We start from the raw sequence: 24,539 nt of genomic DNA, 5'->3' as shown, positions 1-24,539 counted from the left end.
TCTCTCCTTATCTCCCCTGGCTATCTCCTGGGTTTAGCCTGGGTGTACTTGCTTGCAATTACCTCCTCCAAGCCAATCAGGCGCCGAGCACAGCCCTCGGTCCCCTTGACTGAGGTGATTTATAAATGACTCACTGGCTTATTTGAGCACAGACCTCTGCACACCTCCTTGGGAGCACCTCTCTGCCTGGGCTTTCTTGCCACATCTGCAGCTCCCCTCGCAGAATCGGCCCTTTCTCCGCCCGGCGAGGCGCAGGTAACCCAGCTCCAACAATCGTGCTCTTTGTCTGGGTGGGCGTGGGGGATTTACACTCTGGTTGCACAGCCACTGGGTGTGAGTTTCAGTATTTGGAGAACTGGTACTTCTTTTTTTTTTTTTCCCCCTTCTCTTTTTCTCCCTCCTTTTGCAAAGAGGATTTACAGCAGCAGATTTACTGAGGAATTAGCAATACCAACGATCCAAGAGCTTGATTTATGAAGAGAGGCTGGAAGAGCCAAATATGTGAATTAATTATTACTAGAATAAATCCTGCCATCTTATCCTGGCTGGCTCCTGCTGAGATCTGTGGGGAGGATTTGCCTGGTATAGGAGAGGCAATACTGATGAGAGACCCTCTGTTTCTGGATCCTTGTTATGATCAGAACTTTCTGTGCATGGGACTATATAAAATGGTCCCTGCCCCAAGGATGTTGCAGCCCAAATTAGACTTCACACATACAGGCGTAGTGAGAAAGGATGTGGAGCCCAGTGCCTGTAGGCAATGGTTGAGGAGCACCGGTTGTGCACAGGAATCTAACCTAGGCAAGGGGTCTTTGCTGCACAGGAGATCCTGGTGAATGGATACATGGCTGTGGGCGCGCAATCAGATGAGGAGGGAATTTTAAAGCTGGGAATGAGAAGTGCTCCCAGACTGAGACCTGTCAGAATGGGTGCAGGGTCTCCAGCTCCTCCCAGTTCCATTTCATGGGATGTTTAGGTCCACTTTGGGCAGGCTTCCTCATATATAGGCAGGAGAAAATATCCCCGTAAACCTGCTCCGTTGTAGTGAACTGCTGTTCATGCAGCTAGGATGCTTTCTGCTCTGTCCTGATAAAATTTGTCCACACTTCATTTGTAAGCAAGCTGAAAACTTAAGCTGGGGACCAGTCCTTTCCCTTGAAGACAAGTCCTTGGAGTGACATTTGTGGCTGGCCACACAGTATTTCTGCCCCAGGTCAGAGATTTCCAGTAGAGAAATGCTGTCCCGTCCTCTGCCTCTGGGGGAGGATGGACTGGGTGACCCCAGAATCCGGAGGGGCGGGGAGCACGTGCAGGAGCAAGCTCTCAGCAGGATCCCGGATAAGTGTTCGCAGGCAGTGCAAGAATGCTGCAGTCTGCAAACTTTTTAATTCCTTGGGATTTGCATTGCCTACCTGCTCTTCAAAGGCGGAGGGCAAGGTCTGTGTCAGAGGCATGCGGAGAGCAGAGACTCACGGCAGCCGGGGACACCAACGTTTCTCTTCTTTTAAGTGCACTTTCCAGCCTTCCCTCCTTCCCATCCCAACGGCTCTGTATGCCGAGGGAGCGGCAAGGGGATGGCGAGGATGGACACACCACTTTCCAGGGGACAGACTCAGATGCCGTTAAGGTCAGGCACTGCTCTCTGCCTGCCAAGGAGCCGGCAGCCTGATCCCAGCACCGCTGTGCCACACTCAGCAAGGTGACACCTCTGGGGGACTGCAGGACAGGCAAGTTGGTGGCTTTCGGAGGACGATGATGGGGATGTATCTACATCCCGGACCGCAGCACCCCAGGCCATGCGCCTGCTGCCTCACCCCAGCCCAGCCCTCCCTCGGCGAGGTACGGCGCTGGATGCAACTACAAAAGTAATGGAGAGTTAGGGTGGGGTTGGGAATAAGTGGGTTAATCAAACAAATGACAGAAAGAGCGGGCCAAATCTGGGCTCATTTACCCCCGTGTCAGTGCAGAGCAGATCCCTTGTGCCTACAGCATTTGGTGCATTTACGACAGCATTAAAAAGAGCAGAAGCCGAGCTGCTGAATGTAAGCATTTTACTTAATAAACACCCTTTGAGACAAACACTTTGGCTTCACCTTCAGTAGCTGGCAGATGTCTGCAGATCTTATTATTCTGGTTACCAAGTGCAGAGCTAGTTTGGTTAGAAACTCATGTGAAGTGGTACATCAAACATTGGCACTGGCCCAGCGACGGCGGAACAAGAGTACAGTGCAGCGCTCCTGCCCGGTGCCTGTGCTGGGCTGGGTCATTTAAAACAAGAAAAGGGCCATCTGCCTTATGGAAATCACCTATTTAACACACCAAATATTTAATCTAAACAAAAAGAAAACATTGATTTAATGCCTGGCTGCTCTGTGGCAAAAGCACAGGAGTGGAGGAACGGGACGGCTGCTCCCGAGGGGGACGTTAAAGCCGAGGCTGCAGCACGGTGCAACGAGATGGGAAGGTGGGAACCGGAGAGAAGCAGAGATGTCTCCTCCCTGCCCCTGTACCCATGGCATACGTCTCCATCTATGCCTCACCACGGTCAGGCAGGGCCAGTTAGCAGCTCCCAGCACCTCTCTCCCTCTTTCGCCCTCTCCCTCTCTTTCTGGCTTTTATTCCACCAGCCATCATGATGCTTCCTGCGTGCTGCTCCTGGAAAATTGACTGAAACAGCAAAGTTCTGACTGAACTTTCTGGACTGGCATTTTGCATTTCCTGAGGCTAAAAGCCATTTTTGGGATAGAGTATTTTGGATAACTGATCTATATGCTCTCCTAGCATCAGCCTCTTCTATTTCCAAAGGGCAGAGGTTAAGAAAAAGTTAAATTCCATGGCCAAATTATGTGTATTCAGTGTGTGGCACCGTGCGTGCAGCCGGCTGCTTAGCCCCTGAAACACAACCACCACTTCCCTGCTTCTGCCTCTTCCCCAGATTACTAGGAAAGATCTTTTTACCAATACACTTGGGCCAGAAATGTGGGACTATAGATCTGGCTTTACCACCACAGGTGCTTTCTTCCAGAATCAGTTCATTTGCAGATGAACCCTGGCAATTCAGAGCCAAAGGTAAAAGAAAACTAAATCGGATCAAAGCAATTTTAACTGTGAGCAAAAAAGAGTGCCCAGTCATAGGGCCCATCTGAAGACACTAACCTGAATGAACGTGCCGGGGGTCCCTTGGTGACGAGCTCCCAGCGTGGCCCATCAGCCGGACTCGGTCCTGGCCTGTCCCTGATGCCAGAAGGTCGGAGAGAGTGAACAACCCAGGAGCGTGGGGGCGGATCCGCTGGGCTGATCGGCGCCCGATAGCAGAGGTGAATTATACAACATCCTTTTGAAATACCTGAACTGACTGACAGCAGAAACCTCCTTTTCCTCCTGCCTGTGTGCTTTGCAAGCCCAGCTCGACACCAGAGGCGTGAAAGGGAGAGGGAAGCGGGTGTGCGGCAGGAAGGTGAGGCAGAGTTCAGTCTGGGGGAGCACCCGGCACTGCAGCATCCAGCACTGCAGGGCCTGGCATTGCAGCATCCAGCACTGCAGCATCGGGCACTGCAGCATCTGGCACTGCAGCATCTGGCCCTGCAGAGCCTGGCACTGCAGCATCCAGCACTGCAGCATCGGGCACTGCAGCATCTGGCCCTGCAGCATCTGGCCCTGCAGAGCCTGGCACTGCAGCATCCAGCACTGCAGCATCTGGCACTGCAGCATCTGGCCCTGCAGAGCCCGGCACTGCAGCCGCCCTGTCCTTCCCCATGCCATGCCTCAGCGAAGCAGCACAGCCCAGGTTTCAGGGGAGGAGGTAAGGGCTTCCTCGCCTGACCTTGCGAGACTTGGGCCCTTTCACCGTGTTGCCCCAGGGCTTCCATGGCACCTGCAGCCGGAGCTGGGAGCGGGAGGCTGGGAGTTGCGGCAGACACGGTGCTAAAGGCACTGATTCAGGGGAACAGGAGTCAAGACCTTGTCCTAGTGTCGCAACCAAACCCTTGCACCTGTGCTTGCCTTCTCCAGGCAGACCTTGTCTCCTGGGGTAGGGGAGAGTTGCTTTTTATAACCCTTCCTTGGGCAATGGAGCTGGGAGAGAGATGTTTTTAATGAAGACTCGCCCAGGATATGGAAGAGACCAGACCTCTGAACTCCATCAGCTGAGAAGCAATCAGCAAGGAGATCTGCAGGTGCATCGCCTTGTGCAAGGAGAAGCAAGGATGGAGAGGGGGCAGACAAAGGAGGAAACATTATTTCCAGAGCAGATTTTTTCTCCCTAAAATGTAGCAGAGGCATTCCCTGAATGTTCAGCTCTTGCACTGGGATCAATTTGGGCCCTTGTATTACGAATAAGGCAGTGATCAGATTGCTTTCCCACTAAATTTTGACTCGCGCTCCTTGGACTGGAGTCCCTTTTCTATGCCTATGCCAGCACAGGAAAGTGGCTTTATGCCAATTGCTCCTATCAACACTAGTCAGAAACCTCAATGTGACTTTCCTCTTCCCAAACACAGCTATCACCAGCATAGGGAATGAAGATAAGGGCTTAGTAAATGCATTTGCAAGATGAACACTGGGAAAAAAGGTCTGTGCTTGGCATGCACAGGCTGGTTTGAGACTGACAGGGCAGGGATCAGCCAGGTATGAACTGATGGGACTCTTAGCTGATGACCTACTGGGACTATATATTTCACCCACATCACATTCTTGGAGCGAAGCAGTTCTGCCTTCATTTGTCGCTTGCTCCAAGTATCACATCACAGTTATGTATTCAGTGTGCCACAATTTCTCCAAGACCCCAGGCTCAGCAGACTTATCAGTAAAGCCAAACTTCACATTTCTCAGCATCATCCACTCTAGCCGACACATTGGAGGAATGGGCTTCCTGAAAAGCTTGTAACGGGGGCTCTGCACTTGGAGCTCTTCCCCCAGACCTCGTCCTTTATTTCCATGCCCATACTGGAACAGAGCTCTTGAAAAACCTGGTCCATGCAATGCAGCAATTTACTGGCACTCTGCTTTTCTCTCCACACACATTGCATTGCTTCAGTGTCCTGCCCCAGCTGCAGGATTTAAACCAGCTCTGCAGCTTGCTGTGGTCATATCCCATCAACACCAGGACAGCTGGTTTTGCCTTTTGTTCAAGGAGCAGTCACACAGCTCATTCTCTTTAATTCCAAAATCTCAAAGGTTTAACCTGGTGTTTGATCTAGGGCAAGGCCAGTGATAAGCCAAGTCAAGAACTTGACTCTGTCCAAGATGCTGACATCATTAGCCTGTTTGTTTAAGATGGAATTTAATCATGGGGATATTTTTCCCTCTATACTTGCCTTGTTTATTATTTTTCCTGATTGCAGGCACTTTCGCTCAGCAGGAGAAATTCATTAAAGAGCTGTGATATAATTGGCTGATTCAGTCTGTCTGATGGCAGGCATGCCGCTCAGCAAGTGATGGAGCCGAGAAATAAAGCTGAGCGAGACTTCTTGCACCCAAAACTCAGCTGGGTTTATCACGCCTTAAAAGCTTGTTGCTAAGCCTGGACCTGTGCTACAAAATATTCACAAGGGAGAACTGGAAATCTAGAGCAGAGCTGTGGGGCTGGGACCTGGAGAAAGCCTGGGCACGCTGGGAATCTGTTCAGCAATGGGATCTGGAGCAAGGCTGCAAGGCAGGGACAAGACTTGCGCAGACTGACGTGGGAAAACCAGGGAATGACCATTTATCAGATAGGCTTCTGGCATGAGCGTAGGGACTGGGAAAGAGCCTAGGACACTGCTTAGTCTTGGCCTGCACCAATCCTCCAAAAGGTAAAGCTTGTAATTGCTCTTGGAAGGGTATCTCTAGCTGAAAAGGAGCAGCAGGGATGCCAGTGTGTGCATGCCTGCAGAGGGCACTGGATTAAGCACCTGGTAATGCAGGAGGAGGGACATGTCTCCTCTTTCAGCCAGCTGGCACCTAGCTGGCCCTCCAAAGACATAGGCTGGGGTCCCTCCAGAGGCAGCACGGGTGCACATCAGAGCCTAGAATGAGAAGCACACCATTGCTGGAGCTGTTTTACACCAAACTGCACTTGATTGCCCCTGTGATCACTAAAGCATCCACCGCAAGAGAGGGGTTGATGACCTCCCTTTCTAAACCCATTAGCTCCTATTTGCATAATGATTCTGTTGACCTAAATTCTCCCCAAAGTTTCGGCTGCCTGCATCATACTTTCCTTCCTGTCCTGGACTGCTGGGCCACTCTGCTACATATTACTCATGTCTTCCAGCCCCCACTCCAAGGTAACCGCTTATCAGTGAGGACTGACATTAGTCCTACGGATGAACATTTTGCTCATCCTGGTTCCAATGAACTCGGTGTCAAGGTGTGCACTGACTTCAGCAGTACTCACGATGCCAAAAGGGGAGAGAGGAGAATCTGGTACATTCAGATCACTCCATAAGCTCTCAGCAACCTGGATGTTGTTTCTTGGTACGTTCTCCTGCCTGAATCACCAGCTTTTTCCACCCCCTCTTCTACTCCTGTGTTGGGCGATGACCCACTTAGATACACGCCATACCACAAATAATTACCAAGATCCTTGTTTTATATCTGACCACTTCCTCCCTCCACTCCCAGCCTCTCCAGTTTGTAATGATTCTCCACACTTCCTAGGCATTGCTGGTCATAGTAAAATTAGGAAGGGTTCTCTGAAGTTCATCACCTTTCTTTGGTGAGACCCAGATACTGGGCAGGACTAGTCCATCCAGATGTTTTGACATCTTCATCACTGAAATGAATTAGCAACAGTTATCTTTCTGCACATCACTTCCTAGAATAAACCAAGGAGTCCTCCACAGCCTCCCATGGCAAGTGAGAGATAGGAAGGCTGCTGAATGCAAATGAGACCACTCAGCAGCGTAGCAGGAACATCTCGGATGGAAACTGCGTTTAATCACAGTGCCAGCATCTACCATTGCAAACTGTGTCAGGGCTGCCCAGCATTGCAAAGTCTCACCAACCCCACCAGCACATGGTGAAACTGAGGCATGAGAAAGGTCAAATTACTTGCCCGAGGCAAAAAGGCAGTCATTGGCAGAGCTAAGATTAACACCCATGCTCATCTGCCAGACAATCCAGGACGCGCTCCGGTCCCCTTCATGGGGCATTGCTCATTAGCATCACCTCAAAATAGCTGGTAAAAACTCCCTGTGCCGGGGAGCAGCAGCCCCCGGTGCTGGGAGAAGCCACTCCCAGGACCTGCCTCTGCGCCACGGGGAAACTATTTAGGGTGGAGATGTTCGGGGAGGGCTCCCAGACGCTGGAGGTGTCCGGTCTGTTATACTGCAGGTGGGGCCAGCTCCAGTCACATTCTTGGCTTTGCTTTTTCTTTTTTTCTGGGAAAAATTTAAATGATCCAGAGATGAACCACGCCAGGCCTCGCTATGTCATCGAACGTCCTGCATATTCGGTCAGCCTCTTCGATGAAGAGTTTGAGAAGAAAACTAGAAGTTACCCCATTGGGGAAAAATTGAAAAACATTTTCAGGTAACATAGAATGCTATAGCTGGGGCAAATGTAAATCAGATTTGGTCTGGAATTGGGATATAATTCAGACCTGGGGATATAGCTCCCATTTTTATCCTGGGAAACCTTCTCCATGATCTTCAAGGCTTTGATGGATGAAAGGCACGGGAGAAATGCAAATTGTACTGAAGCAAGTGAAACTGGTTACGCTTTTCACTGCCTCAGCTGTTACACTGTAGGGCAAATAAGCGGAACAGTTTGCACCAAGTGCATTCAGGATTTGGGGTTCTGTTTCCCAATTTTTTTTAAGAATGAAAAAGGCATAATCGGTGATGTAGGTATGGGTGTGCGGAATATTTCTTTAAGCTTTCCAGCTGGGATTTCCTTTTATCAACTTTCTGATTAAAAACAGTACTGGCTTTTCTTAAAGAAAGATGAAAAATCATGCAAAGAAAGATGAATAATCCTGCTGATTGTTGTCTTGGAAATCTAGCTCCATTCCTTGGAAAAATGAAGGCAGTAATACAGGGAAGAGAGCGAACATCCGTGTTAGCAGGCAGAGATGTGAGATGCTGCATGTGCCAACCCACCCAGAAACAATCTTCTTCTTTCAAACACACTTGGGGTTTTTTGACCAAGCACCTGAAAAAGTTCATCTTTGGCTCTGTCCAACTGCCCCATGAATCTCTGAGCTGTGTTTCCTCTCTACGGCTTTCCTATCCCCTGTCTGAAGGGTATCAAGATATTGGGGAGCAAAATCCTTCACTTTGTGCAGGTTCTCCTTCCCGCTGTGGCAGCATTGGAGACCTTCCACCGAGTCAGGAACATCCCTACAATAATCCTCCATGGCATGTCCAGCTAGTTAACTGCAAGAGCCTCACACTCGCAAGGGAGGGCTGTGCACCAAATATTGGGCTCAGGATTTGGCGTGGGAGAAAGGCTGAGACATTCCTAGAAAGATTCTTCCTTGCTCCCTTGCTTGCTCACTTCCCAGCTCACTTGCTTCCTTCCTTCTTTACTTATTTGCGTTATTTTTTTTAATCTCCTTTAGATGTTCAGCTTCCAGATTCAAACTCATCCTCTTTAGCCTGTTCCCAATACTTGTGTGGCTTCCCAAATATAAAATTAAGGACTACATTTTGCCTGATGTTCTCGGTGGGCTCAGTGCGGGGACGATTCAAGTGCCACAAGGTGAGACGCAATGACTTTCTGGGTCACCAAGAGGGGACAGCACTTTGCCAGTTCAAGTAAAGGTCTGCAGATGACAGTTGATGTCCAGTCTGGGGGGGGTTAGCTACCTTTACTGCTGACATGTATAAACCTAAGCTCTACCTCTGACCTGGCTATCCCTATATTTCTCTGTGGTGCCCTTCCCTGCCCTCTTTGGCCTCTCATGCCCAGAAAGCAGCACTCTGTGCTGGCCACGGCACCTTCTTGGAGCTGATGTGAGTGTGAGCAGGGCAGGGGGCTGACACCAGCTGCAGAGACCTGGGTGACCTGCCCATTTCCTTGGTGTTTTCCAGGGATGGCCTTTGCACTGCTGGCCAATCTGCCTCCCGTCAACGGGCTTTACTCCTCCTTCTTCCCCTTGGTAACATACCTCTTCCTTGGCGGTATCCATCAGATGGTCCCAGGTAAGAGTCTGCAGAGCAATTGTCTGCACAGGGCAGTTAAATACTGGCTGGCAATACTTGGTGTGTCCCAGAACAGAGACGTTTGGGTATGTTTGGTCCATCAGGGGTTTACGGGATCCCTGATTCTGGCTGCACAGCAGGATCTCACCCCAGTGAACTACTGCCACATCTTGCCACGGGGCTGTCTGCGGTGATGGGCTGGGTGGTTTGGTCTGGACAGCCTAACCTGTCCAAGTGCCTTCCAGGACAGGACGCTCTCCAGAGAAAACTACTGACATCACTGTGTTGTGCTGTAGGTACTTTTGCAGTCATCAGCATTATTGTTGGCAACGTCTGCAATGAGCTGGCTCCGGAGTCAGACTTCCAGTACTTCAACCATACTACCAATGAGACCAGTGTGAATACCACAGCCCTGGAAGCAGCCAGGCTGGAGATCTCTGCCACGTTAGCCTGCCTGACAGCCATCATACAAGTAAGGACTCGCTGCACCGCCTGCGCTGTGTCCTCTGGCCAGAGCTGACCCACACGGAGTCAGCCAAACTCTCTCTGGAGCAGAGACGGTGGTAGCAGATGCTAGAAGAGGCCCCACTTCTAAGTGGATGATGCCTCAGCATAGAGGTTTTTGGGGATCCCACCCCAGCTGCAGTCTTGGTGTGAAATTCTCCAAACGGACTAGCCAAGGGTGATCTCCTGGGGCAGGATCGCAGCCAGTGATGACACCCCATCACCCTGCAGCTTTCCTCTCCCCACCCCTGCTACGGACCGGTCTGCTCAGCCCAGCCCGTGCCGTGGCTGCGTGGGAGGGATGCACCCTTCTTCCCAGCAGAGCAGCCTGCCCGACACAGGCACGCTCAGGCTCTGCACCTCGCCCTTTCGGGCTGGCATGCTTCTAATAACGCCTTGTCTGTCCTACCCTAGCTGTGCCTGGGATTCGTGCAGTTTGGCTTTGTTGCTATCTACCTCTCAGAGTCTTTCATCAGGGGCTTCATGACAGCAGCAGGGTTGCAGATCCTCATCTCCGTGCTCAAGTACGTCTTCGGCTTGACGGTCCCATCTTACACCGGGCCCTTAGCTATCGTCTATGTAAGTGGGTGCTCTGGACAAGGGCCTTCCCTGCACCTCCTCCCCCAGTGACCACCACACCGCAGGCATCGCTGCCACCCGTGCAAGGGAAAGGGGGGCTTGGAGAGAAGGAAAGGGTGGAGGGAGGGGGAATACGCCTGTCTGCACCACTCCCTGCCCAGCACACCTACGCTGCTGCCATTGTATTTCCTATACGGTATTATCTGAGCCCTTGTCTGCTAGTTTCTAATCAGGTATAATGAAATGGGTCTGCGATTTGGGGAGAATATGAACTGTGTTGCTTTACAACAGGCGTCTTGCAAAATTGTCAGCAACAGAAACTTTTCCTATGGACAGGTTTACCCATTCCTGGGCTTTCCTGCATCTTCCATGGATGCATCCTCCATTGATGGAGCTAGAACCGCATTTCACTGGACAGCACAGACTCAGGGCTGGCTGCTGCTCTCTCAGCAGCAGGGTTTCTAGCATTTCTCTCACCCTCGTCACATCTCGGGGTGTTTGCAGTTGGTTATGGTAAAAAGTGTTCTCCATTGTGCTTGTCCAGAGTCTCTGGTTCCCCATGACACCTTCTCCTCTTCTCTCCCCTTTAGACATTCATTGATATTTGTAAAGGTCTGCCCAAAACCAACGTGGCCTCCCTCGTCTATGCCTTGGTCAGTGCTGTGCTCCTGATCATTGTCAAGGAGCTCAACCTAAAGTACATGAAAAAGATCCGGATGCCCATCCCCATGGAGATCATCATTGTAAGTGACGTGTGAGCTGTCCCTCGGACCCTCCAGGAGACAGTCCCTCCCCTCACCTTACAGGCCTGGGACACCCACTTCTGCTCACAGAGGGTCCATCATGTAGAGCATCTACACAGTGAATATGACATGACCCTCACGTGGGTTGGGGTCAGAAATTGGGCCATCCTCATGGAGGATACCTCTGATGCTCAGGTCATTCCTGTTAGACTGTACCTGCATCCTGGTGATGCTGAGGATGAGGAACATAACTCCTGCTGGGGAGGTTGTCTCCTTTCCAAGCCTGAATTTGGTGCTAATTTTCTACTGTCAGCCCCAGGAGCACAGCAAGTTTAGAGCTTCTGAGAGAGCTCATGCTCTTTCTGCTTACTGCTCTTTTATTCTCTGTACTTTCAGGTAATAGTTGCGACTGCAATCTCCGGCAGCTTCAACATGCCCGAGAAGTACGGCATGCCAGTAGTTGGGAAGATCAGCATGGGGTAAGTGCATGTGCAGGTCTGACTCAACTTCCAGATAATTTTCCTTCCTCCTTCTCCTCCTGCAGCCTGGAAAACAGCTCACTCTTTCCTGCTGTATGACAGTCCCCTTCCAGGACTGTCAGGCAGCACTGCTGCGCCCTGTTACACAACTGCCACCATCCACTCAAGCTGTCCACGGTGTAGACATGGATTATGTCATTCCTGAACACACAAGCTCCTCACCCACTTCACCGGCCTCCGGACACTAGTGTCACAACTGCTTCTCGCCTCCACTCTGAGTGCAGGTTCCCAGCGCCAACCCTGCCCCTGGTGAACAAGTGGAAAGACATGATCGGCACAGCTTTCTCTCTCGCCATCGTGAGCTACGTGATCAACTTAGCCATGGGGAGAACGCTGGCAGCCAAGCATGGCTACGACGTGGACCCCAACCAGGTAACGCTTGGTCTGGAAGGACGCAAAGACCGTTCCCCTTGCTCTCAGGCGTGAAAGAAAAACCTCGCTGCATGAATGGGAAGCTTTCAAAGGTGCTCTGCTTAAAACAGACGTGCTGCTCCCGTGCATGCAGGCTCATGTGGCAGCTTGCCATGTGGGGGTTGAAAGGATATGGCAGATCCATCTCCCATGGACTGGAGAGAGACTGCAAAAGGGAAGAAAACTTTAGGTTGAGCTCTCTGCTTTGCTCTCCCTCCTGACCTGAGGCTTCAGCCCTGAGTGCTGGCACAGATGGCACTTTTGCAGGTTGTTGAAGCACAATGAGGTGCATGTATTTTTCACCAAGCAGAGACAGACCTGGATTCCTGTTGTGTCACCCAGATACTGTAAAAGGCAGGACATTAAATAATCCTCTTTTGTCATCACTGGCACAGTGGCAGTTTTCAATAACAGCCACACATACCACATGAAGCCCTGCCCTTAGTGTGTCAACAGATGACAACGTGTTTATGTGGAATTGTGCTTCCAGGTTTCCCTGCTATACCAGAGCCCATCCCAGCTCTTACTGGAAGGAAAGGGTCTGGGACACACCATATGGAACCCAGGTCCCTTCCCTGGCCACACAAACCCCAGACTCGGGTACCTGCTCTCCTGCCTGGCAGCCCACACGCGTTGGCAGGGCAGGACGGGCAGTGTCCTTTCTGATGACCATGTTCCCCCATCTCCACAGGAAATGCTGGCCCTGGGCTGCAGCAACTTCTTTGGATCCTTCTTCAAAATCCACGTGATCTGCTGTGCTCTCTCTGTCACTCTTGCCATCGATGGGGCAGGAGGGAAATCACAAGTTAGTACCTCCTCCTCCTCCTCTCTTCCCTACGTGACCCTACTTGACCACAAACCCCTATAGCTGCTGCAAGCTGCCAGCCTGACATTGCTGCTGTGGGTCTGGAGAAGCTCCATATATAAGTGCTTCACGTTGCTGTTGTTAAAGCAGAATTTCCTCCTTCCCCAGCCCCATTTTGTTGCCTGGATGGTTCTTTGGATTGGTCACAGATGTAGGGCTGTAAATCTGCATTCCCAGTCTGGCTCCCCCAATTGAGCAGAGCTACCACTTGAGGGAATTTTGGGGTTATCTGTGAGATCTGCAAAATCCTAGCCTACTTCTTGGAGGCAATCGTCTGCTCACGTAAAATACTGCAGTGACCAGTTTTGCCGTTGGCTGAAGCAGCAGGAGAGGAAAGACCCAGAAGGGGTTTAGGAAGACCCTGACATTTGCTGAAGTGATTTCTTTCTCTTTTGCAGGTGGCAAGTTTCTTTGTGGCCTTGGTGGTTATGGTGACCATGCTGGCTCTGGGGATCTACCTTGAACCTCTTCCAAAGGTAACACAAACTGTGCAGACAGCGTGGCCATTGCATCGCGTACTCTACACGCCCAAGCGAAGGCACGGCCTTGCTCCAAAAACCCCTGATGCAAACTGCTGCACAGCACCGTTTGCTTCTGGCCTGGGGTCCTGTCTGCACTGAGTCTCTGGAAGCAAGAATAGTCTAAATTACCATACTCGGCTCCAAGTGGGATCTTTGTGAGCATCACCCTTTCCCATTCCCTTGTGGTAACTGGACCAAGGCAGGCAGACACTGCAGAAAGCACCTGCTGCAAAACGTGGCACATCCACACTGTACATCCGCATCCTAGCTGATACGCTCCCCTCTCCTCCGCAGTCTGTCCTGGGAGCCCTGATCGCGGTGAACCTGAAAAACTCCCTCAAGCAGCTGGCTGATCCCTTCTACCTGTGGAAGAAGAGCAAGCTGGACTGCGTGAGTGCCTGGGGACGGGTGGGAGGCATCCGCCTGCCTTACACTGGCTGCTCAGCCCACGGCTGCGTGAGGCAGAGGCAGGGCGAGCAGACTAGCCCCCCGGCAGGCTTTTGCAGAAGGTGGGTTTCACTCTCTCGGTGCGATCGTGCTTCCAACTGCTGGCCAACGAGGTCCCGAGCAGCGGCGGAGCCTGTCCTGCCCAGCTGAGCACTCTCATGCTTAGCGCACATATCAGAGAGGCCTGAACTATTACCTGCTCTGTTTAAATGCCAATCAACTGCGGGAGCCTGTTTGCCCAGAACTAGCCAAACCGGCCCTGCTCAATATCTGGGAGTCATGACTTAAAAACTCACACAATAGCCCTCCAGGGTGAGGAGAGCCCTTCACAGCGATAAGGACTCCAGGCACTGGTTGATGTATAAACCCAGGCAGGGGGTGCAGGGGAGTGAGAACGGAATTTGGAAATGTCTGACATAAAAAGACAGTGTTTGAACAGGACTCCCACGGCTGAGTGGTGTGTGTGGACACTGAGCCAATATCCTGTCAGGTCCCGACAAACCGCCTTATCGGAGAAATCAGGAGTCCAAAGGGGCTGACCTGAGTCATCAAGAGCTTTCCCAAAATACTGTTCAAACAGGTGCTGGAGAAGAGATGGGTTAGCAGTCCAGGCAGAGATTTCACAGGAGTGTGATCATGACATGAAGGCACACTCCAGCACAGGGCATGAGCTACAAAAAAATGGTCCATGCTTAGGATTGATCCTGGCAGACTAACCGGACCAGGGATGTGCGATGTCTGAGCTGACACGGTTATGCAGGCAAGAACCAGCAGAGTGGGAAAGCTGCTGATGGGAAGATGCAATTCTCTGTCAGGAATCGTTTATGGCAGTTTAAGCACATCTCTGAATGAGTTCTGCTGATGCCTGGTAGGTAGGATGCAAGGTCTCGGTCGGCTCTGGCAGTTCATGTGAGGGCAGGTGAAGTTATTGCCTTTTATCAGAGCTCGCAGAGGGGAGCACAGACCAGCCCCATGGGCTCCACAGCCCCCAGCCCAAAGTCCGGGCAGACACCTGAGCGGACACTGGACTGAGCAGAGATGCATGGTCCTACCTGGGAACACCCTGCCAGCGTGTCTCTGCCGGAGTTCGCCACCACAGCGGAGGTGAACGGCTCTCAGAAACCTCTTTGATTTGCCCCATGTGAATCACCTCTCCTCCATGGCACAGCCAGACCCACTGACCCGGCTGTGCTGTTCCCACTGAGCTGCTGGAACAAAGCTCTTGCTACCAGCAACCACAGACAGCCTATAGGTGTAGGGAGCGTGGGGACCAGGCAGATGCCAATGGAGTGAACAGCATTCCCCTGACCTTAATCTCCCTGGAATTTGAACTAGATTCAGTGTCCTGTCCCAAAATGGGGAACACCATTTCTGGGTGATGTCAGACCATCAGTGTTCATTACCTCAAGTCTGGTTGTGTTTCAGCGCTAACTGCAGGGATCACTCCACAGATACAGCCCAGTGTGAAGTCTGGATGGAGGGAAGCCCTTACTTGCCATTTATATGCACAATGCATATAAATTAAGATGCTGAAGTCATCAAAGTTACCCTGATTTGTCCAAGGTCAAAGTTAGGTTTTATCAGTTTTGAGGATGGGATTGTAATAACCTGATAATTATTCTCAGAGGGCATGTTTATATGCTTAGGCAGGACTAATTTCATACGGAGGGAGATGCTCGAGTGTTAATATATAAAAATGACAAATGACAGAGCTCTGAGCTGAGAGGTGGAGCAGGATTTGGTATGCTCTGTCATACTTTGTCATCAAATTTGCTCTGTGTTCAGGTCATTTATAGTAGGTGCTCAGACGGTTTTCAGATCGATGCTCATTCCTCCTGAAATGCTCTGACAGCAGGAGCTTTCTTGGGGTTAGGAGCAGTTACTGAGCATCAGATGGTCTGATCTGCAGGAGCCTTTTCCTGACTAGTTAGGCTGATGCTTTTTGAACTGAATGAGTGGTGCGGGTGTTACGCACTAGCTGCTTTTACGGCTGAAAAAATGGGGCTTCTGGCAAGCTTCCCAGCAGTGATGTTTCACACAAAAGCGTGCAATAAACTGTATCATTATAATAGCTGCAGAATTCAGGCCTTGGTCTTTTGATCCTCAGCTGTGTAGCTCTTGAGGTCCAGAATATCAGCCCATAGCCATTTTCCATCCATCACCATGCTCCAGCCTGTGGTACAGTAAAATTACCTGCCATGCTCTTCTCTTTCTGCAGTTGGTCTGGCTGGTGAGCTTCTTGTCCGCTTTCTTCCTGAGCCTTCCCTATGGAGTTGCTGTGGGCGTGGGATTTTCCGTGCTGGTTGTGGTTTTCCATACCCAGTTGTAAGTACCAGTGTAGCTACAAAAAAACAAAAGAGAAGGAAAATCTCCCAGTTGCAGAATAAACGACAGATTATTTTTATAACCGACCTCTGGCCCATGTTTCGAAGGAACGTGCGGCAGGAGCCTGGGGGAGTGCAGGTGTCCTCCCCAGCCCCTGGAATGTGCAAACAGGAATGGCAGGCGCTAATTTACTGCCTGCATTCTCACTCCTGCGCACAGTTAGCGATGTGCACATCCCAAGGCAGGGGGAAGTCTGCAGGTATTTACTTCAGCGCGAACAGCTACCTGCATAGTTCCCAGCAGAAAATCCTGCTCATAAAAAGAAAGAGCCCCATATATGTGCAGAGACTGGCGTGAAGTTTTCACACCATTTTTAATCCATCAAAGCCCTTTATTAATATTTCCGAGCCTGGGATCTCAAACTGCTGACTCTTTTTTGCCCTGTAGACTCTGCAGGGATGAAATCTAAGTATTTTCATAAAGCAAATTTTCAAATCCTGGTATGGAATGTGAAGCAAAGCAGTTTTCTTCCCTTGCAACATTTACTCTAATTCTGATCGCCTCTTTTCTCCTAGCCGTAATGGCTCTGCCCTGGGCCAAGTAACTTCCACTGACATCTACAAGAACCCTAAAGCCTACAACAAGGTAAGCAGAAACTAAAGCATCCTCAGAGAAAATGCTGTTCTTTGCCACTGGTACCCAATGTGATCAGGAAACTCAAATCCATGTTTCTGTCTCAGCGAGGTTTTTTGCTGCCTGTTTCAGGGGTAGCAGGAGAGCTCCTGTTCGGTTTGACCTTCCCAGTTATCTGCTGGCCAAAATCCCAGCCACCCTGCACGCCACACACACCCCGTCAGGCGTGGTTTGAGCTCTTGTCTCTGTTGCAGGTACACGAACTTAATGGGATTAAAATTGTGACCTACTGCTCGCCACTGTATTTTGCCAACTCAGAGATATTCCGTGAGAAGATTATAGCCAAGGTGAGCAATGCTCTAATAAATTTCTGCCTGCAGCCAATCCCAAATGGCCCTTGCTCTCTCCTGTATTGCTCCGTGGAGATAATTAAGCCTAGGATGTTCACGAAAGATGGTCACGTCCATCCTCTACTCTTCCATCCTTTTCTCCCTGATCTTCAGGACTGTTTGTAGACCTTGTTTTAGAGGTTATGCCTGCATCCTGGCAGGTATCCTCCTCCAAGCTCTGCCAGAGCAGAGTCATCCTGCTACTGCAAGTCTCTCCTCCCTACATGTGCAGGTACCCTGAGTTACTGAAGATGTTGTTTAGTTGCCATCAGGATCACCTCACCCCGGTGTACAGCTGGTGCTGTCCTCCTGTGCCACATGCCACAGGCTGGGAAACAGCAGGAAAGAAACAGCAGCCCCTGACTACGGGACTGAACAGACTTTTTCAGATAAAACTCCCTCTCTTTTCCACAGACTGGGGTGGATCCTGGTAAAGTGTACTTAGCCAGGAAGAAATATGTGAAACGGCAGGAGAAGGGGACAGCACAACCACCAACAAAGCTACCAAAATTCTTATTGAGGCAGAACAAGGTAACTCAGTTTGGGTTCCTGTGTTGATGAATAAGACTCCAAGTCCCCATCAAACAGTTCCTCTTGACATAGGATTTTCTGCACTGTCTTCCTAGCCACATTTACCACCTCTTGCCTTCTTTCCTTCCCATCCACATCTCCATTCCTCCCAATAGCCAAAACCTTAAGAAGCAGGAGAACTGGAAATGGCTGGGAGCAAGAAAGCCATAGAGACGGCTAGAATGGAAACATGGTGAACAATTTGCTAGAAACTGGGCTTGCCCTCTTTCTCTAAGGATGCATCTATGTCAGCATTTCAGTTCAAAAGTGCCCCTTTGAAGCACATTTCCCAGTCATCCCAGCTTCATTTGGTTTGCATTGCTGAGCAGTCTTGAAGCATGTGAACAGGAATCATTTAAAATTAACCTAACATACTCCAACCCCAAGGGACATTTAGTCTAGCCCAAGTCTAGCACCAGGCTAGAGTTAGTCCAGATTAAAACACTTCACGCCACTGAATAGGTGCATTCACGTGTCAGGATCTCAGCTTGTGCTGATAGTTGTGCCCTGCCCTGACTGTGCATTTCTGCTTTGCTGTAGACCTTGTCTTTGCAAGAGCTCCAGAAAGACTTTGAAAGCACCTCTCCAACAGATACCAATAACAACCAGACGACTGCTAATGGTGCCAGCATCTCCTACGTCACATTCCGTCCACCCGCCAATGGTGCTGGGCAAGTGCACACCTCCAGTGAGCTGGGCAGCACCACTACTCTGCAAGGAAGCACATTCAGTGTCATGCCCACAGCAGATGTTGACCCTACGTTGACAGCACCGCCCTATATCAGCTTTCACACCATCATCCTGGACATGAGTGGAGTGTGTTTTGTTGACCTCATGGGCACAAAAGCACTGGGCAAGGTTAGTTCTGTACTACAAACATAGCCAAGCAACACATCAACCAGGTACCTTCTACTCTCTTGGGCAACTCAGATAAAGATGTTTACCCTCCTCAAGAGAAGGATTGTGTGGCTTTCTCCTTCAGCTTCCCCAGGACATGTGTAAAGCCCTGGATAAAAGACTTTATGTCTAAACACAAAACTGGAGCAGCAGTGTTATTAATCCTCTCTCTCCCCTCTCATCCCTTCTAGTTGTGTTCCAGTTATCAGAAGATTGGGATTAAAGTGTTCTTGGCAAACGTGCATGGTAAGAATCCACGAAGAACACATTTCCATGTGATCTTCCCCCATTTATGGGCTCCTGACAGACAGGAGATCTTTTTGTGTTCTTTATGCAAACTGTGTGAGCTGTCAGCTTTTTGTTGGACCAAACCAGAACAGATGAAAGAAGACAACAGAAGAAAGGAAACACTGTTCTCTGTGTGTGAAATAGGTCCTTTCATTTGAGAAATGATATGACTGGAACATCACCACATCTAGCACGTAGAAAAATAGATCCCTACACTCTCCTTTCTATAGCAAACCTGCTTCTTCCCTATGTATCCCAGCCTTGCTTTAGCTCAGAGGACCACTGTCAGCCATGTGCACTATCAAAGGCTTCCTTCTTTGGTTTCCTTCTTGTTCATGTGTTTTTCATTTCTTCAGCTCAGGTGTACAATGACATTAGCACAGGTGGAGTCTTTGAGGAAGGAGGCCTGGACCGAAGTCACATCTTCTTGACGATCCATGATGCTGTTTTGTTTGCACTGGCCAATATCAAAGAAGTTGTCCATCCGCCCATCTTAGAAGAGGTAAACTTGCTCCCCAGTCTTTCTCCAGCTCACGGTACTGTACTATTAGGTTTACACACTGCATCAGCAGAAAGGAAGAATAACAACTCAATACTGCACCTAATATAAGTTTCTTATTTATCTCAAGTGGCAAAGGTCTAAATCCAACAAAATATTTCATCTCCTAATTCTCATGTATGGGCCAAGTACCTACTGCCTGAATTGATTTCAATGGGAATTCAGAAGTGTAAATGTCTTCTGCAAACCCCTAGCTGGGAGATGAATGTTGTCCCAGCCTGGAGAAGCCAAAAGAGCTGTTCCAGCACTATGCCCTCAGTTTGGTGTTGGCTGGAACATGCAGCTGCACACAAAGGCAGAATTTGGCCCTTGGAAATGAAGGCAAAGCACATGTTCCTGTCCTTGAATAGCCCCAGCATCCATGAATGCTTCCCTTGGTGGGAGGAGAAAAGGCCGAAGCAGGAATGTGGCACATGCTGACAACACAGGGTCAGACAGGCTATTTCCCCAAACATGGGTTGGTTTATTGCATGGTAATTGGAGTTGGAACCAGGGCAGTGTTAGCCAGTTATCTCATGAGAGTAAGTTAAAGTATCTCATATCTCGGCAGAGAGATACGTAAATGCCAGCTCAGTCAGAGGAGATAAACAATTGAAAGAGGATTCCTTCTGTGCCCCTTCTTCCTGGGCATTTCCCTTTGAGCACGTGTGATGTTTTAAGCCTGGGTTAGTAATTTTTTTCATTCCTTTCAACCCTGCGCTCTGCTAATTTGTGGATTTGATTCTTTCCTGCACAGATGCCGAACCAGACAGAGCTCTCCATCTATGACGAGTCTGTGGATGAAAGCAGTGCAGAGTTCAAGAACTTGGAGGAGGTTAGTTCTAGTGCCAGGGGTCACTTCTTCAGCTGTGGACACAAGGTGGAAATCAGAAGTCGTGGTTGGGATTGATTAGATGGGAAGTCCCCTGTGCCACTGCCAGGCAAACTGCTAGCAACAGTAAAGCTTTGAAAAGTTAGTCTCAAAAATAATTTAAAATCCCTGTCATGAGGAGCTCTGGCAGGCACCTGGAGGAAGGAGCAGCTAGGTTACCTCACAGGGGAATCCTTTAACCCATTTTGGGCCACATACTCAGGTTCACAGTCAGACCTGTGGTCTCTATGCCCTGGGATAAACTTGGAGAACCAGGTTTAGCTCAAGCCCAAAAGAAGGGTCACTGCTTAAGTTTTTCAGCACAGACTTTCTTAATGCTGAAGTGATCTGCACCCACTGAACCCAGGTCCCCGGGAGGAGATCTGTTCCAATGCTGACCTTCCCCATGCGATCCATGCACAGCTGGAAGCAGAGCAACCTCCCCACCACCAGCTTTCCGTTGTGGAGGAGGGCTGGGAAGGGTTGGAGTTTCTGGTGGCGTTTCTCTCTGTGATTGAATGACTGCTGAGCTGCGCTGCTGGGTTTGTGCCACGGTATCAGCCCTAACCCAGCGTGCCTTGTGTGCCCTTTAGGAGATGTTTGGAAGCATGTTCCACTCAGAGACCCAGACAGCTCTGTGAGCACACAGGGAGCGTCAGCATGCGGGCAAACCCTCCCCAACAGACTCCGCTCTCCCATCCCTTCGTGAAGAGCTGCACTTCTACCTGGGGATACAATAAGTTTGCAAAGCAAGGGGCCATCGCGCCTCTTGAACTGAAAAATTCCTCCCTCCTTCCTGCTCTGCTTCTGGTATTCAGAGCAATGGACTCTGGAGCAGGCAACAGAAATCTACGGAAGCTGGAACTCAGGAAATGCCATCTCATTAATTACAGAAGAGAAGCAAGTTTATTCGAAGGCAGGTGCCTTAACACATGGGACGATTAGTCATTATTGCCAGGTGCTCTCCTTTGTCTCACACAATCGCACCCTTCTGCCCACATAGGCATTGCGTAATGCAGGCATCCCCCCTCTTTCTTTTCCCTCCTCCCTCTTTTCCTGATGAAGTGAAATACAAGCAAATATCAAGAGCCTTTCACGGCCTTGATTCACGAGCAAAAGCAACTCTTGCAAGGTGCAGCGATGCAGCTTTGTAAGGCAATGTTGCTCTAAAATGTGCACTGACCTTCGGGGTGTCTGCGCAGTAAGTGCAAACCCCTGAATTTCCCTGCGTGTCTGTGTAGCACCACTTCTGCCTCTCCTGTGACCCCTCTTCTGTGACCCCTGCACTGCTGCCTTTGTGACCCAGCGTCCCAGAAACCACTGCCTCAAACCAATGCTGTATTTCTGATACACCGAAGACGTTAGTACTATCTCTCAGTAGGGCTACTTTCTGGAATACATTTTTCTTTTCTTACTAATAGGACTAGCTTGTAACCAGAAATAAGAATTCCTTGTTCCTGTGTGTTACATGCACATATTGTCCTGCCTGTCCAGTGGGTTGAGTATGTGTTCAAAAGACCCGGGGTCCAGTTCAAATCCCCTCTGAAGTTTTTTAGGGATCTTTCTACTGACTGAATGGCACTTCAGATAAGGGTCTTAGACTGTGAATGGCATGAAAGCATTAATCCCAAAGGCATTCTGACTCTTCCCATCTTCTTGTTGACTGGAGCAACTAAAAGATTTAGACCAGAACATGGATGAGTGCTTTGGGGAAAGATGTTTTTCCCAAATAATTTTGATCACAAGTAGCAAATTCTAGGGAAAGGGAAGGAAGCCCTTTCTGCACACTTTTCATGATGCCATCGATCCAGAGCAGTAAAACTGAAATTTGAGTGTATTTTATGCCTGCAACTAAGGAACAGCCCACATGACACCCTGTGCTATGCAGGGCTTCTGGTGACAAGCTCTCAAATGGTCACTTGTGCAGCAAAAGAAAACTCTTGTATAGTATGTGATATTTCCATAACAATTCTCTACTACATGTTTGATGATTTTCACTAAAATTCACCACAGACTGATGCTACCAGGACCATCTACCTCTCAGGCAAACAAGCCTGCCTCACTAACCCAGAGACAGACAGCTGAGATCTTAATAATTTCTAAAAATCTGACATTCTTTTATATATTTGAGTGATGCTAATAACAACTGCTATTTTAGTTTCCTTTTCTGATGCCTTCCGTTCTTACCCGGTGCTGATGTTGTGACAGTAATGACAAGATGACTATTTCTTCAGTGCATTTCAACCTCAAATATGGCTTTTACGAAAATAAGGTTATAAAAAAAATAAGATAAAGACACATACTGGTATGTCTTCAGTTGCAATGAAAACAATTTCTTTTGTTTGAATTTCAAGTCTTCCTACAAAGTATTTCCAGCACTGGGATAAAATGCAAGAGTCAACACGAAAAACAGAACAGTAATGGAAGTAAAAGTGGACAGTCTGTTATCTTTCCATGAATGCAAAAAATAAAGAGTGGCCTTAATAATGAAAGTAGATTATATTTTTTAAAGTTATTTCTATTTTATTACTCTAAGATATTAAAAATATTAGCAAGCTTTAATGTACAGTTTTGAAGTACATATTCATTATTGAGCTGATTCACTAGCAGATTGCTAGGAGGCTTTCTGGGGAGAGAAAGTGGGGCTTTCCTACAGCTCCCAGATGTCTCATTTTTAAGGAAAATAGAGCTTCATGAACCATCACAGCTAGACAACCATTAAAGGAAACAACATCAGGACCCTGCCAGTTTGGTTTTATGTAACACCTCATTAACTAAGTCACCATTTCTCTACCTCAGTTTCTGATTATGTGGTGCAGGAGAGAGTAATAAAACCAAAGGAGGTTAGTTTCCAAAAGGAAAAACCCACTAACTAACGGTTATTACTTATTTTAATCTTAGACAGCAGTGATTTTTCCAGAACCATGTATAGCTTGTTCTATAAGGCAAAATCAAGAGATTAATTCTCTTAAATTATCTTTGAGGGTGATTACTCATGGTCTTTTGTTACTGCCTGAGTGCTTCTTTTACTTGCTCGTTTGAAAAAAGCAACAAAGAAATTGGTGCAATGGAACAAGAAACTATCCTACAGTAGCTAATCAGTATTTCTGTATCTCTGAGGTGGCATCACGTTAAATGAGGAAAATTCCAATTTCCAGTTCTTCATTCAGGGTTAATTACAGGAGGCTGATTTCACAGTCTCAGGGCTCAACAGGCCAAACGCAGGAAGCCTCAGAGCAACAGACCTTGTATAAAAATAGACTGTATTTCTTGAAGTTCCTACAAGCATAATGGATGGGATGTCAAGAGAGACGGCTTGAAAGTAGCAGCAGTGACTACATGCTCTGCGATTCTGATGACCCAGGAAGAAGGATACCTCATTTCTGCAGCCATGGGCCAATTCTGGCAATAAATGTAACATCAGTGGGCAAATGGCATTGCTGGAGGCCAGCTCAAAGTCTTAATTTCCAAGTGCCCAGGCAAGAGAATTAGGGAAGCTTGAATTCACGCTGGGGTAGAAAAGTTTTAATTTCCAGTGTCCCTTTATTGCTCTTAAAGTAACAGTGATGTTGATGTGTAATGGCTCTGACGCCTTACTTGATAAATGCATGATGTATAACCAGCACAGAAATGTTTGTAATTTATTTAATTTAATATTGGTTTTGTTCTTTTTTGATAATAAAGAATGTGTGAACAATCATCCGCTGCTTCTGCTGATTCGAGAGCAGGCTTTCCATGGCAGCTCCCATCCAGTATCAAGCATCTCGGGACAGTTTATGCCATGGGAAGATGGGATAAATCTTCAAATTTAGTACAAGACAGCTGTAAAGAAGGGAAGAACAGTTTTTCCATCGTGCTCCCTGGTGAAACCAGGCAAGAAGCAATGCATTTTGAAAACCAGGCCGATTTAAACCCTGTCAGGAGTGGGGCTGGCACACCCGAGGGCACACCACCGTGCCGACTCAGGCCCGTCCCTCGGCCTGGTCCGCACCGGCATCCTCCTCCCCAGCTTGGGGCTCTCACTGAACCTGGAAGTGGTTATTCCCCACGGGCGTCCCTTTTCCCTCCAAGGGCTCCCGCATTTTGGGAGCAGCATCCTGAGTCCCAGCGCTCTCGGCCTCCCAGCGGGCTCCAGGCACAGCCCAAGCCAGGGTGAGGGGACATTCCCATTATTGCTTGCTGCTGTGGGTACCAGACACAGTTCGCTACAGCTCCTAAACGTCCCCTCGAGACAAGGAACATGCGACTTCACGAAGAGGAGAGAGAGAACCGAAGCGCCCGCCCACCTTCCCGC

General features: G+C 49.1%; 1 protein-coding gene across 1 annotated transcript; it reads left to right on the top strand.

Moving 5' to 3' along the window:
• The first annotated feature begins 7,387 nt into the window (after positions 1 to 7,387).
• On the top strand, positions 7,388 to 23,007 carry SLC26A9 (solute carrier family 26 member 9). The gene is made up of 20 exons (XM_052815281.1): positions 7,388 to 7,512; positions 8,543 to 8,682; positions 9,015 to 9,125; positions 9,422 to 9,597; positions 10,044 to 10,208; positions 10,799 to 10,951; positions 11,348 to 11,430; positions 11,715 to 11,862; positions 12,593 to 12,706; positions 13,165 to 13,242; positions 13,582 to 13,677; positions 15,953 to 16,059; positions 16,635 to 16,704; positions 16,947 to 17,039; positions 17,496 to 17,612; positions 18,192 to 18,509; positions 18,740 to 18,794; positions 19,193 to 19,338; positions 20,132 to 20,209; positions 20,839 to 23,007. The coding sequence occupies exons 1-20, from the start codon at positions 7,388 to 7,390 to the stop codon at positions 20,884 to 20,886; spliced, it is 2,421 nt and encodes an 806-aa protein (XP_052671241.1). The 3' UTR covers positions 20,887 to 23,007.
• Positions 23,008 to 24,539: the final 1,532 nt, after the last annotated feature.

This window comes from Harpia harpyja, chromosome 19 (genome assembly GCF_026419915.1).
Source record: "Harpia harpyja isolate bHarHar1 chromosome 19, bHarHar1 primary haplotype, whole genome shotgun sequence".
Classification (NCBI taxonomy): domain Eukaryota; kingdom Metazoa; phylum Chordata; class Aves; order Accipitriformes; family Accipitridae; genus Harpia; species Harpia harpyja.
This window is presented reverse-complemented; position numbering and strand designations above follow the sequence as displayed.